Genomic DNA, 16,415 nt, shown 5'->3' on the forward strand with positions numbered 1-16,415 from the left:
GCTGCCAAACTAAGAGAGTTTTTAGAGGCATTTCCAGTGGCCTTTCCAGAGGACTTTCCAGAGGCTTTTCTTGAGGATTTTCCGGGAAAATCGCTTGTGACTACCAGAACCTGCTGTCAAGGCGAGATAATTTCCAGTAGCTTTTCCTGAGATTTTACCAAGTGGATTTTCCAAATACTTTTCCAGTGAAATAATTAAGTGATCAGTAACAGTATTCCTACTCCTGTTTTTAAGTCTGCGACTTCTCAACCATTCAAGATCTGTTTTGTTTTTTCTCTTATTTCCACCAAGATTAAATCTGATAAAACAACGTCATACCAGACAGTTTTGATCGTGAACACCGGGGCATAAGTCTCTCTAAGTTCATATTCATTAGTATCTTTAAATCCTCTAACCACTAGCCTAGTTTTAAATGTGATTTTCCCACCACAATCAATTTTTCTCTTTAATACCTATATACTGTCTATTATATTAGCCCTATTATTATTATATTATATTATATATTATTATATTACCGTTTGATGTCACTGTCGGCTTATTTACAATACTCCAAACTTTATTTTCTTTCATAGAGTCTAATTCATCAGTTATTGCTTGGTACTAGTTCAATTTATTTTCTGTTTCAATGGCTTTTCTAAAATTAGTAGAGTCTGAATTTACAGTAGCCATTAAACAGAACTGTTTTTTATCTTCACCTAACACTTCGGTTTGACTGTACCGAGTTAAGAAAGTAAAACTATTGTCTATTAAATTTGCCCTTTCTTTTGACATTGATTTATAACCTCTTTTAATCTCGCTACCTTTCTTAGATTACACTCTAATATGACTCTATTTATTTTGCAGTTTCTAGGTTTCTCTTATTAAATCTATTTTTCTCTGTAGTAATTTGTCCGGGATTGAAGGTAATTTCTTTCTCTAGTATTTCATTCTCATTTCTTTTAATCTGTTAACCGGAGAAATCCCTTTCTAATTACGCAACATATAACGGGCGCGTCCTTTTCCACTAAGACGTGTATGAATGACGTATTACCATAGTAGTAGTAAAATATACGTCCCGCCCGTTCCAGGGCGCAATATAAATATCGAGGACGTATTCATATGTCCTACCCGTACCCGATATTGTTTACTTTTGACGTATTTATACGTCCCGCTCGGTTAACAGGTTAAGTTAGAACTCAAGTTCTCGTTATATTCTCTAGTTAATTCATCGCTCCTATTTATGTTTTTAAAGGGTAATGCACGTGCACCCTCGTGCTGATCTTTCGGCAGTATATACTGTCAGTACTAGCAGTAGTACTGAGTTATAGCATAGGCCGTCATGAGAGCCATTTTTCTCCGCCGATTTTTTCGTTGAAAAGGAAGTTTTCCCGCGCCCTCGCCGACGAGTTCTTCTTGGATTTTCCGAATACGCGCTCTGTATTATCTTTTAGTGATATTGGCTAAATCATGCTCAGCCAAAAATTGAAAAGAAGCTGACACTGGTGCGCGTAAGATATAGGGGAGGTGACCCGGGTGCGCGCGTGAGCGACCGTTGCTGCGATCGGAGCGTTTTTCCGAGCAGCCTTAGTTTTGCCGGACCAAGACGAGGGGAAATACGGCAGCAGCGAGGAGGGCGATAGCAACAACAACAACAACACCAACAATAACAGCATCAACAATAACAACAGCAGCTTTAGGGACGACGGCAGTGGGGAGCAGAGAATCCAGTGGTCGAGATCGGTGCTGCGCTTCTCTTTCTCACGCATGTTTCGGGCGCCATTGCTATGCGGATAGCATGACAGATCTGCCAGCTACCTCGCCGTCAGTGATTGTTATTAATTTGTACAGGCGTCTTTAAATTGTGTTGGATGTGTAAGAGGAGTAGGGAAGGTGGATCGGGTGGCAGTACTGCCATCGTTCGGTTCTTCTTGCCGTTTATCGCGCGCGCGCGTGTGTGTGTATATTAGTGTGGGTGTGTGGGTGTATGTGTGTGTGTGTGTGTGTGTTAAATATTTTAGACGTAATGAGGTAAATTTTTATAGAAAAAAAATTCGATGCGCGTCCTCTGGATCCGCAGGCTGATACTCTACCGCTAGATCCACTACCACTAGTACCCCGAACATCATTTTTATAGTGTATATTAGCTAGACGATTGGTCTAGGGCCCAAAAGCGCTAATATATAAAACTAATAATGCTATTATATATATATTTATTATTATATAATTAGTATAAAATGAAATTTTTGCAGTTTAACGTGTGTGTGCGTGCGTGTGTGTGGTGTGTGTTTCATCTACCGAAGATGATTGAATAAAAAAAAGTGCAAATACCTGTAAAGACCAAGATGAAAAAAAATGCAGAACAAAATCCTGCTTACTTTCTTTTATTTACAACCTTTGTGGTTGTAAGCTACTATAAATAGCATAGCGTAAGAATTATTGAATCATTCGTTAACCAGTATTCCAATAAAATGAATCGCTACCCTAAAGTAATGTACTCTCGTCTTCCACAGGAAGATCTGGACGAAAAAAAGAACAAACAATCATCGACATGGAAACAAACTATTTCCAAATTTCCGAACAATGCTAATAATTTTCCTGGACAAAAAGGGTATCAGCAGTTCAATAGCGAAAAGAAGGACTAATAATCATACGAGGTGTGTTCAAAAAGTAAGGTGACTTTGTATTTTTAAGAAAAAATATTTATTTATTTATCAATATTTATGTTGTCCCCTTCAGAGTAATCCCCCTCAGATATAATACACTTATGCCAACGGTTTTTCCAATCCTCAAAGCACTTCTCATAAGCACTTTTCGGTATAGCCTTGAGCTCTTCCAGCGATGCAGTCTTTATCTCTTCAATCATTGCAAATCTCCGTCCTTTCATAGGTCTCTTTAGTTTTGGGAATAAGAAAAAGTCACATGGGGCCAAATCCGATGAATATGGTGGCTGAGGCATGATTGTGGTGTTGTTTTTGGCCAAAAAATCTATCAGAAGCAAAGATGAGTAAGCAGGGGCATTATCGTGATGCAAAAGCCATGAATTGTTTTTCCACAATTCTGGGCGTTTTCTTCGTATTGCTTCTCGCAAACGGCGCATAACTTCATGATAATACTGTTTATTGACCGTACGTCCATATGGTAAGAACTCCTGATGCACCACGCCATGGTAATCGAAGAAAACAGTGAGCAAAACTTTGACATTTGATCGAACTTGGCGTGCTTTTCTCGGTCTTGGCTCATCTGGACTCTTCCATTGGGACGATTGGACTTTGGTTTCGATATCATAACCATATACCCATGATTCGTCACCAGTTATGACCCTTTTGAGTAAATCTGGGTCGTTGTTGACGTCATTCAACAGTTCTTAAGCGATGCTCATGCGACGTTAGAAAAAATTTCATAGCACGAGCCAAGCGATATACCAACATCCACAGCAACTTCTCTGATAGTGATTCGACGATTTTCCAGAACAGTTTTCTTCACTGCTTGAACGTTTTCATCAGTTGTTGACGTGCTTGGGCGTCCAGAGCGAGGCTCGTCATTGGCATCTTTCCGGCCATCTTGGAAGAGTTTGTACCACTTGTAAACATTTTTTTTACTCAGAACAGTTTCACCGTATGCCACCGTCAACATTTCAAGTGTTTCGGAGCACTTTATTTTATTTTTTACACAAAATTTGATGCAAATCCTTTGATCCATATTTTTCGATAGCAAGAAATCGCCAAACACGCAAAACACTTATAACCTTTACGCCTCTCACAACCAAACAAAAAATGCTATACATTTGAAACTTGGTAAAGATGTTCGGGAAGAGTGTACCAACATAACAAAATAAAAAAATCGATAATCGAAAGTACGTTGCCCGTGAAATTTGAAAAGTCACCTTACTTTTTGAACACACCTCGTATGTACACATATCATCATTATTCACCAACTCAATACAAGAAATAAACATTTTTTTCATCTAAATTCTATGCTGTATACATTTTTTTATTGATAAAAATAAAAACTTTATTATAAAAAAGATGAACTGTTATTGCTGCTGTTGTTGCTGCTGCTGCTATGGCCGTCAGAGTCAACGAAGAATTTCGCTTTTATTTGGAAGGTTTAATAAAAAATAAAAGAATATTTTTTTGTATTAATTGAAGAAAATTTTTTTATTGATAAAAATATATCACATTCTACATGTTCTTGAAAAAATACATGTTTTTCTATAAATTATCTACTTAAGAAAACAAAATAATGTTAGAAATCCTCCAACGACTTCATCGCTCTCTTTACAATCCATACAGTAGGCATCGATGTAAAACTTTTTCATTAATTTAACGTTTTGATGTGCACATGTCGTTACATATTTGCCGTTATGATTAGGGTACATGGTAACTAATTTTAATTTTTCGAAAGGTGAATAGCTCCATTCATTCAGATCGAAAACTTTGAGGCCATATCGTTCTAACCACTCTTTTTTCAGATCTCTGTAAACGAAAATTTTTGTGGCATCTTTGAGTGTATCTGTAATGAATTTATGCTCTTCGTATTTAAAATCGCCAAAGTTCCATGTTAAAACCCTTTATGGCCTATGCAAAACAGCATGAGACAGCGCTAAATTAACTATGCTATTTATAGCATAAGTGAAAAAAAAAGTACCCGTGTTTTTTCTTTTGCCATTTGCAATCGTTTATAAAAAATTATTTAACCAAATTACCAAAAAAGTTAATATTTTTAAAAACTGATTGCGGCAATCGATTCTATGGGAAGAAATACGATAAAAATGTATATAACATTTTCTGGTCAGACTTAAATTTGATGCTAGGAAATGACTATAAAGTCTATCCATCCGAAAGTTTGATACCGGTGGTTATGAACATGCTATAACCTAATGGTTGGTTGGATGATATGAAAAAAATTTTATTTTATTATAAAGGTGTGAAAACCGTATTAGAAATCACGTTTGAGTGGCGGGCTAACGGTTGGATCAAAATTTATAGATATCATTTACTTTCACTTCCAAGCGTCTATCTAACATACGAAGTGCATTTTATGTTCTTTCATAATTTTCACCATTTTTTATTCTTGAAAAATCTCCAGGCGAAAAATACCAAGGTGCAGAATTGCTGATATAACAGATTTAGTCGAGGTTGATGATGTCGAGTTCGATTCTCTAGCTAATTCTCGATCTGTCAACATAGCATTTATTCCCAGAGACCACGAAAGCTCCGATGAGGATTCTGATGGCGATCTGGATGAAGATGTATCATCTCAACTTATTCCTACTGGTTCTTATGAACATATGTATACTAGTACTCAAAAATTACTAGAACCTAATCATGTTTTCGATTGGCAAGAAAAAGCTCTGACTCATGACACCACTGTAAATGATGACTGTCATTTCAACATTGAACCGATTTCTTCTTTGTTCTATAAAAATTCTTTAGATTTATTTGAACTATATTTTTCTAATTCCATGAAAAATTATATCGTCGAAGCTACATCACAAAATAATTTTGATTTGAGTATGATTGAGTTAGCAAAATTCATTACAATAATATTTATAACTATTTTCAATAGTATAAAAAACCTTCGAGACTATTGGTCGATCAAAAGAATTTTACAGTGTCCTGTTATATTGGAGCTTATGCCAAGAAACAGATTTGTTGAAATGAAGAAGAAAATTAGACCTTATAAACTTGCTGATGAAAATAAAAATGATAAAGTTTGGAGGGTTGGGTTGGGTTCGGGTTCGGGTTGGGTTCGGGTTGGGTTAGTCAATTATATGATTATTTTCGACAAAATACCATGTAGTTCGGATTTTTTGATTATAATTTATCTATAGATGAGATAATGGTAAAGTATTATGGAAGGTTTGGTATAAAGTAATGTATTAGAAATAAACCAATTAGATTTGGAATAAAGATATGGACACTTTGTTCATCAGACGGATACATTTATGATCTTGACAATTATACAGGGAAATCAGGAGTTGATGAACGGAATTCCTTAGTTGCCGTTTGTTTCGAATCTAAGGTAGTTATCAAATTATTTTCATATTTTTTATAAGTGACTAAAAAACATGATCTAAGGAAATACCATGTCTACTTTGAGAATTTTTTTACCAATCCTGATCTCATGGTTCATCTACAAATACTAGAATTGTCAGCTACGGGCACTGTGAGATCTAGTCGAGACAAGAAGAAGATTGAAATGCCTAAAAAGCTGAGAGTGGAAAAACTATCGACTTGCATGACGAAAATTCAAAATTGAATTACGAGGTGTGATCAAAAAGTAAGGTGAATTTTTATTTTTCTCAAAAAATATTTATTTATTCATCAATTTTTATTTTATTTCCTTCAAAGTAATCCCCCTCGGATATAATGCACTTGTACCAACGCTTTTTCCAATCCTCAAAGCATTTCAAAAAATCGTTTTTTGTGAACTTGTTTAGTTCATCCTTCGATGCCGTCTTTATCTCCTCAATCGTGGTAAAACGCCGTCCTTTCATGGGCCTCTTCAGTTTTGGGAACAAGAAGAAGTCACAGGGGGCCAGATCTGGGGAATACGGTGCCTGTGGCATCGTTACTGTGTTGGTTTTAGCCAAAAATTCGCGCACAAGCAACGATGTGTGAGCAGGGGCGTTATCATGGTGCAAAAGCCAATTTTTATTTTTCCACAAATTCGGACGTTTCTGGCGGATTGCTTCGCGCAAATTGCGCATAACTTGCAGGTAATATTCCTTATTTACTGTTCTACCCTGTGGCAAGAACTCATGATGCACCACGCCCCTGCAGTCAAAGAAAACTGTAAGCAAAACCTTTACATTTGATCGAACTTGGCGTGCTTTTTTTGGTTTTGGTGATCCAGAATGCCTCCACTGGGACGATTGAGTCTTAGTCTCGACGTCATAACCGTATACCCATGTTTCGTCACCTGTTATAACCCTGTTGAGTAAATCTGGATCATCGTTGACGTCATTCAGTAGCTCTTGGGCGATGCTCATGCGACGTTTCTTTTGGTCGAAATTGAGGAATTTCGGAACAAACTTCGCTGACACACGTCTCATGTCTAAAACACTCGTCAAAATTGATTGGCACGAACCAAATGAGATGCCAATATCATCAGCAATTTCTCTAATGGTAATTCGACGATTTCCCAACACTATTTTCTTCACTTCTTCAACATTCTCATCAGTTGTTGATGTGCTGGGGCGTCCAGAACGAGGTTCGTCGTCGGTGTCTTCTCGGCCTTTTTGGAAGAGTTTATACCACTTGTAAACATTTTTTTGCTTAAAGTAGACTCACCGTATGCCACTTTCAGCATTTCAAATGTTTTGGAACATTTGATTCCATTTTTCACACAAAATTTAATGCAAACTCTTTGATCCATGTTTTTAGACAGCAGCAAATCGTGGAGCACGCAAAACACTTCTAACCTTGATGCCTCTCACAAACAAACCAAACATACTACAAAGCTGAAATTTGGAACGTATGTTCTAGACGAGTGTACCGACATAACCAAATAAAAAAGTCGAAGATCGAACGGACGTAGCCCGCTAAATTTCAAAATTCCATTCAAGACGTGTTACATCAAACTTGAATTCTTCGTAAGCTTCAACGTCGTTGACGGTTTTCTTCGTTTGATAAACTATATTTACATCTGTACTCGATCTTATGAGAATTAATTCATGTTTCATATTCACTAGCACCTTGTGATAGTCCTCAGTGAATCTAAGTATGAAGCTCAGAAGTATCAAAATATCAAAGTCGCCATTCGCATTTGTTATCTTATGGTCTTTTTGTTCTAAATTTATCCATCTGGCATTTTCGGCAATAAAAGTTTGACTTAGACTGAGAAATAACCAGTTCTTCATAACTGTTATCAGACCAACGTTCTTACATTTATCTATTTCTATAGCGTTCAGCTCATACTTAATTTTATCAAACATGTGACAAACGGCATTATTAACAAAATTAGTATTCATTAACAAAGTGTTATTGTTGCTAAATAATCGTCCACAAATGTGTAACGAGCTGCAACATGGTAAAAGACACAAGTGTTGATGTCGAAATGATATACGAATCTCGTCACTATTTTTGAACGATGAATTGCTATAAGATTGACGAGCGAGGATCTCTTAATGAGCAAAATATTCATTGAATACGTAAGATGACTGTATTTCTAGAATATTCTCCATTGTTTCATTCAAAGCAGCAAAAAAATTATGCAATTTATCTTCCACCAGGAACTACTCTTAATCCAAGACATTTTAGGAACTTTATGCTTTGACGAGTTAAAGCTTTCGCTTTCCGATGACAATTGATGACTGGAGTTCGCCGTGTTGACGTTTTCAATTTCAGTTGACGACTGATGGTGGGTTTGCATTTTTCAGTGCTTATATAGCTCCTACCACTTTTTGAATCGTAAACAATTTCCATCATACGATTCTGAGGTTTAATCTAATGGTTATGACTTCACCACGAAAATTAATTAAATTTCCGTCTTGATCAACGTTACGTAATTGTACTCGTGAATAATCTACAGACTTTTTCGTAACTGGAAGATAAATCACGTGAGAGAGAATTTCAATAATGTTATATCCAGGCGGTACTGCTGGAAAAAATGTATGAATATCGTGAACAGTGTTTCTGTGCAAATAAGCGCCAGCGGATATGTTATACTGGACTCTTACAGCATTCACCTTGAGAATACTGACGGGAAGATCAGAGTTGTTTCCGTCTAATGTACGTGGTGAAAAACCCAACAATTGTACAATAGAATTCTGCGGACGAAATTCAATAGGTTCAGAAAATTTGATTGTACAATGCAAGATGTTGTTGTTTGGTTTCAAACTTAATATTATATTATTATTATTATCAGTGCGGAGACGCTACACAGCTCTGCGAAAAAATTTATCAATGTCGTTGATATGGTAAGTCCCGAAAGGTATATCGATAATTTGATTTGCGACGTAAAATTTACTATTATGTACGTCAATATTAGGTATTGAATTGAACATTCGGAACTCGACTAAGCCCAACTTGTAATGTTTATTCTGTGATAGTTCAATTGATGGAAAATAGTGCGATTCCAGCAGTGAAGAATTACCCGAGAGAGTCAGAGTTAATGGATCCTCCATAACTGTTCGAACATGACTACCAATATTTTCACGTTGCCTTTACTTTTATACCCTGGCACGAAAACTGTAAACACAGATGACTGTGAGAAATGAAATCTTGATATCTTTTCGTATTACATTTGATCTCGATATCACCAAGATATATCATTAAATCAATAGATGGTCTAAGATCTCCAAAGCTATCAAAATATGTGACGTTTTGTCTGATTTTCCGATAAGCCACCCAGTACGTCCCTGTTTCTTGGACGTCATCAAGATTGACTATAGCTGATTCATGATAATATGGTCCAGAACTCGGTAAGCCATTTCTCCACGAAAATTTGGTATATTCAAAATTTTTGCATACTTCATCAAATCAGTGTTTATGAGGACTTTATCCGGTAGATTTATTTCGAACTTTTTTTTTTCAAACCTGATTCTAGATAATGTTTGAGATGAAGTCCATAGCCTTTTTTATAAAGTTTGAGATAAAAGCCTATTCACAGAGTAATGGCCTCCATCATTTTGTTGTGTCTCTTGTTCTCTTTCCTATTGTTGTTTTGCAGACTTTGCATTGTTCACGGCTTTTGCGATTTCCGCGACGCCACCAGCTAGTTGCACTCAAGTTTCCAAAAAGTGGTACGAGGAAGGGCAAAGCTTCACCCATCTTAGTTGATATTGGCAGAATTCGTGGAACGTTGATGTTTGCTTTTCCACCAGCTTTTTTAACGGTTGTACGACCTTTTTTCAAAGCAGAACCGATGACTTTGTGCGCACATTTACCCTTGGACCATTTGAATGTGGCCGTTTTGATCACGCTTTTCAAATTAAATAACTTTTCAGTTTTCTTGCGTCCTTTCGGCTTGGTCCTTTTTTTCCTCTTGAGACCCATACCAAACTTTGATTTTAATTTCATGGCGTTAGATACAGTGTAAGCAGCTGCTTTCTCACCAAAACTAGAATCCATAGCAAAGACTATATTGCACGCTTTTTCAGCTAAAATTTTGTCTGCGATATTTCTAGCCTGTATATTTTCTTGATTTTTCGAGGACGCAATATCGTGTTGCATGCAAGCTGCATCGAGAGGATTGATACCTGGATCGCTGCGAGCTAAACGTGTCTATAACTTAGTTCCTGGTCCGCAATATTGATAGCCTGGAATATGAAGCTCAAATGGAAGTTTATTGATGATATCATTGATCAATTCTCGTCCTTTCTTTGCTCTTTGACGTTTGCATATGATTATCACTCAATCAAGTCCAACACACGACTAACGTTTGAAATTATAAAAGCAGGTATATATATATAGCCATGTGGCCAGTTATCATTCGAACTTTGTCTCGTGAGTATGAATTTCAAAGAAATGTAAAACTTCCCGTAGAAAATTTTGACGTCATCGTGCGAGAGGATAAGCAACCTAAGCGTCACGGAGATTTACTGCCAAATAGCATCAGAGCTATTTTTTGTGGTCCGTCCAACTGAGGTAAGAACAACAGTCTTTTGACGCTTATCGCTTATCTCAATGGTGCTAGATTCAAAAATGTTTACGTGTACTCGAAATCTCTCAATCAGCCAAAGTATAAATTATTGGAAGAGATGTTAATGAGATGTTATAGATGGAGTAAAATATTTTACGTTCAAGGAGCACGAATCGGTGATCAATTCCGAACATGCACTGCCTAATTCAATGTATGATATTCGACATCGCCTGTGAGAAACAGAATAACGTGTGTGCTTTCTTTTGTATGGGCAGACATAGCGTCGACTCTCTCGCAAACGTACGCACGTATTCCTAAACATCTCGTGAGAGATAACGTCAATTTATTGGCAATATTTCGACAAGACGAAGCAAATATGAAACATATATTGACAATCATGTGAATTCTTATATGACTTACAATCAATTTAAAGAACTTTATGCAAAATGCTGGTTGGATGATAAATATGGGTTTTTAGTGATCGACAAAGATAGAGTTATAAACTGTGGAATATATCAAAAGGGTATTGATTGTTTTGTTATAAATATATCACGATAGTAATGCAGTACATAGTCTCTCGACAATCGTTAAAACATCGTCATGGCTGATTATCAACGGGAAAAACATGTGCTATGTCAATTCGTAAAAGGGCGAGACGCAATAAGACAAAAATATAGTTTATTAAAACATAGCCAAGATTATACCGACGCAGTCATAAATCAGACATTCAAACCAATAGTCGATTCTTTTAAAACCATAACAAACGAAGTGGTCCCAATCAAAAATTTAATAAGTGAGAAGAAAAATCTTCCCGAAGTTTTTATTACAGTTAAATAGCCGAAATTTCTAAACAAAAAAGTTAAAATACGAAATCAATTATTCTGCTAACAACGTCGATAAGTATGACATCGCTCAGTCTATTGGTGAAGATAGCAATGCTACTGTCACGCACAATACTACACATGTTTGGTGAAATGACCGCTGAGGGCGAATTATCGAATGTGACTCGGAGTAGGGGCAGCTTATCCTTCTTCTCCTGCTGCGCGCGCCGCCTCTCAGCTAGCTCTCTCTTTTTTTTCGCCATTCAGTTTTTCTCGACTGATCCTGATCGCACACTGTCATTGTTCACTCCAATAGTTTTCGTACCAACAACTGTAGACTTCAATTAAAATAAATTAGTAGATTTCAGCCAACCCCTGAGCATCATTTTCTTGTCTTCTCCTAACAACACAGATTTATAACAGTTTATCCAAACCGAGAGAGGATGAGCATTTAGCTGGTGACAAGTACACGAATGCCTTAGATAAAAGTGATTCGAATTTTGTGGACTTGATTTATGGAGTATGTAAAGAGCGAAATGGATCATACATACTTGGTAAATCTACGGTGATTTTTGACAATAATAACGTAGATGTCGATGGTTTCAAGTATCCAAAAATACAGGGTTTAATGGAGTTACTGGTATCAAAGCAACCTAATCAAAGTTTTCTTAGTTCGAATGATCTTAAAAGCTGCAAAGAAATTTTTGAGATATCTAGTATTCATAGGAAAAAAATAATCTAAACGATGCTATATGAGTGCACAATAGTAACAAATTGAATAACATAATTGGTCCGTTGTTTAGTTTGACTTATAAGATAAAAGGAGGCGAGGGGATACAAACTGGCACGTCTTTGTCTATATATAAGGTTGCACGAAATAATACTTATATAGATTACATATACTGGGATGATCCGAACGAGCTCGTTGATCGTCTTCGATTGTTAGTAACTGAACATTCAGCTGGTAACAATAATCATATGATCGAAATTAATTCAATAGTCAAAGAATTACGCGAGAGTGGATATATGTATACTGAGAGCACACCTATCTTTTGAGCATTAAGAAAATGAACGTCGACATATTCGGACGTAAATTTAAAGATCAAGGAGTCAACGGTCTTCGCGGTCCACCCGGTATTGGGTTCAAGCTGACGAGTGAGTACCATTACAGGTTAGAGACGCTGTAAATTGGGAAACTGTAGTAAAGATCATTCAGATGGAAATCAAATCTACCAGAGACATGATCGCACGAGTGAGGAGTGATCTTGAGGATTTGGATGTAATTATCAAAGAAGAATTATCACGAATAAAGTCAAGTGTTTAAAATTTAGAAAACAGTCGATTAGATGGAAGCGGTGGTGGTGGAGAAGTTGCACAAATCAACGAGACGTAATTATCCAAGACGAAAGTACGACGTTCGAGATATAGATGAGACGTGGCAAGCCGATCTCATCGAAGTGCAGACCTACTCTAGGCAAAATCGCGGCTACAATTGGCTATAATTGATAATTTTCCCTAGTACGCGTGGACTGTACCAGTGAAAAGGAAAACCGGTAACGATGTGACAGCAGCCATGAAATCTATTTTAGCGGAAGGTAGACTGCCAAAGAATCTCCATCCGGATAGAGGCAAGGAATTCTACAACGCAGATTTTAAAGCTCTCGTGAAAAAATATTATATCAATCTATAGTTATCTACTTTATAGTTATCTACGTATAGTTCACTCAAAGCTTCGATATACGAACGATTTAATCGCACGTTGAAGAACGCTATGTGGAAAAAGTTTAGTCTCCGTGGGAGCTACAATCGGTTGAACGTACTACCAGAGCTCATAACTACTTACAATAATCGCAAACACAGAACTATTGGTATGAAACCTATTCAAGTTAAAGCGGCGAATCAAGCTCAAGTATTAAAAAATTTTGTACAAGACGTTGAAAGAAGAAGTTTCATGAGCTATACATACACGTGCGCACGTGTATGTAAAGCATACAACTCGTGGGGAATCCACTCAACGGTCTATATGAGTGACGTCTTTTAAAACTCATCAACATCATATTAATCTCATCAACGCACTGATTTTAGACACATTTTTTTATTGTTGTTGTTTTTAAGAATGATATTTCAACTATTTTAATTGAGAAGAACATACCTGTTCTTGCTGTTGAATTTAATTGTTGACATATGTACATATAAATAATTAACTGTCTACATCTAATACTCTGTAAGAAAAAAAATTAGTAACAATATTTATCGTTTTTTCTCCTAATAATCTTTTAGTAAAAAATATATGACTTATCGTTAAAATTCATTTAAGAACAAAAAAAAAACTAAAAAAAAGCATAGACATACAGGAGAATCGAACCTAGCCTCCTTTGCATCTATACGACAGTGCTCTACCGTTTGAGCCATTGTCGCTCTTTCTAAAGATAGTGCGTACTACTCGTAACTATATATTACTTTATGATTTAGGAAAAAATTATCATTTCTAGTATTAGTTTGTACACTGAATTAAACCAACTATTTTAATATAGTATATTTTTTAACTAATTAAAAAATACTTAAATTAAGAACAAGTAAATGTAAATTCTTCGAAAGAGAAGTAGAATTCTTAGGGTAGGTTCTATAAGTGAAGAAAGCATTGAAACAGATCCTAAGAAAGTAGAAGCGATTGAAAAATTCCCAATACCTCGGAACATAAAAAATATCAAAGAATTTTTAGGACTATTGATCTACTATAGACGTTTTATAATTAATTTCTCATAAAAAGCTAAACCTTTAATAGAATTGCTTCAAAAAGATACCAAATTATTCTGAAATAATGAAAGACAAATAGTATTTGATAACTTGAAAAAAGCCTTATGTACAGCCCCAGTTTTACAATTTCCAGATATAAAAAAAAAGTTTATAATAACCACAGACGCATGATATTTTGCATTAGGATGCATATTTTCGCAAGGCAAAATAGGAGAAGACAAATCAATTGCGTTTGCTTCAAGAGTGCTGAATCTATAAGAAAAACGATATCATACATATGAGAGAGAAGCATTAGGAACTGTATTCGCAGTAAAAACTTTTAGAAATTATATTTATGGAAATAAATTTACAAATATTAGCGACTATAAATCACTACTATCATTTAGATCAGCCGATAACAACACAAGAATGCAAAAGTGGCGACTACAAAATTTTAATAAAAATTGCTAGATTATAATTATGACATAATATACAAACCAGGAAATACAGACGGAAATACTAATACAGACGCTTTATCAAAAAACTCAATACCAAATGGCAAAGTAAACATACTAACTAGAGTTGAGAAAGCGAAACAAATCAAAGAACAAACAAATACAGAAAAACTAAACGACAATACAAAAGTTAAAAAAATTATTAAAGCAAATAAAACAGAAGGAAACAATAATGACAAATGTACTACAGGAAAACACAATAACATTAATTTTACGAAAATACCTGTCGAATACAGAAAAGACAATATCGTCATTTTTATCCACAGTCTACACAAACCACTTGACGAAAAAACTAATTACTTAGTATCTAATAAAACAATAACTGTTAATAATAACACAGGCACACAAAAAAAAAGTTATCTGAGTTTGAGACAAGACCCATATACTTACAGGTTTTTGGGTACGCTGAATCCAAATCCAAGGTCAGATTTTGTCCATCATCCTCCGGTTTTCCCCTAGCTAGGGATACCAACCCCCAAGCAGGCTAACCTACATAACCCTGGGCAGAGCGACTTCTATCAACTAGGTATCTTAACAAAAATGCATTCCTCCTTAACAGACAGGCTAACCCACATTAACCCTACATTTCTCATCCCCACAGACCGTTACAACCCTTAAAAACCACCCCTACCAACCCCCAAGCAAGCTAACCTACCTAACCCTGGGCAGAGCGACTTCTATCAACTAGGTATCTTAACAAAAATGCATTCCTCCTTAACAGACAGGCTAACCCACATTAATCCTGCATTTCTCATCTCCAGAGTCCCTTACAACCCTTAAAAACCACCCCTACCAACCCCCAAGCAAGCTAACCTACCTAACCCTGGGCAGAGCGACTTCTATCAACTAGGTATCTTAACAAAAATGCATTCCTCCTTAACAGACAGGCTAACCCACATTAATCCTGCATTTCTCATCTCCAGAGTCCCTTACAACCCTTAAAAACCACCCCTACCAACCCCCAAGCAAGCTAACCTACCTAACCCTGGGCAGAGCGACTTCTATCAACTAAGTATCTTAACAAAAATGCATTCCTCAACAACAGACAGGATAACCTACATTAACCCTGCATTTCTCATCTCCAGAGTCCCTTACAACCCTTAGAAACCACCCCTACCAACCCCCAAGCAGGCTAACCTACCTATCTCTGGGCAGAACTTTTCTTTTTTTTACACAAAAAAAGAGTTATCTGAGTTTGAGACAACACCCACATACTTATAGGTTTTTGATTTATTAGTTCTTCAATTTCGGACGCAAATCTAGTCTTCAAGTTTTTGAGTGCGCTGAATCGGAATCTGAGGTTAGATTCAGTCCATCGCCCTCAGTTGTACCACTAGATAAAGAAGAACCTCGCCAATAGCATGAATAAGTTACTCCCGTGGCTCTGAGGTTGCCTCATCTCTAAACCAGATCCCAGACAATAAGAAGATTCTATTGCAGTGGTCTTATATTATATGAGGCTGTGGAGTACCTCCATTCGAAGCTTTTACAGTTTAGAATAGGTATACTTCTCATCAAAGAAGATGAAAATCTGAAAATTCCTGCTACCATGGCATTTTATGGGGACGATGACAACTGCTCCAATGGAGATGTGTAGAATGATTCGCTCCCTAAAATGTTATGGTAACGAAGCCAGCGAAGGCACGCTGCCCTGCAGGGGGACGTTCGGGTGCGATGATGATGCCGTAGTGTGTCCGACGACGAGTTGACATTGTCCTCGTCAAAGTCGGAAAGCCCTCATACTTAGCCCTGGAGAGGTATGAGGGTTATCACCTCC

The 16,415-nt window shown here is 36.5% G+C and overlaps 1 protein-coding gene across 3 annotated transcripts in view; it reads right to left on the reverse strand.

Annotated features, from left to right (window-relative positions):
• LOC131666866 (sodium- and chloride-dependent transporter XTRP3) overlaps nt 1-16,415 on the reverse strand; it is a 1,010,463-nt gene that overhangs the window by 142,841 nt on the left and 851,207 nt on the right. Inside the window, exon 11 of one of the 3 annotated variants that reach the window (XM_058939888.1) lies at nt 13,540-13,609. The exons of the other annotated variants lie outside the window; for them this stretch is intronic. Within the exon in view, the coding sequence (XP_058795871.1) occupies nt 13,540-13,609 (70 nt within the window). The remainder of the gene's footprint in view (nt 1-13,539; nt 13,610-16,415) is intronic. 3 annotated transcript variants of the gene reach the window in all.

This window comes from Phymastichus coffea, unplaced genomic scaffold (genome assembly GCF_024137745.1).
Source record: "Phymastichus coffea isolate CEN01 unplaced genomic scaffold, Cenicafe_Pcof_1.1 PCOF00004, whole genome shotgun sequence".
Classification (NCBI taxonomy): domain Eukaryota; kingdom Metazoa; phylum Arthropoda; class Insecta; order Hymenoptera; family Eulophidae; genus Phymastichus; species Phymastichus coffea.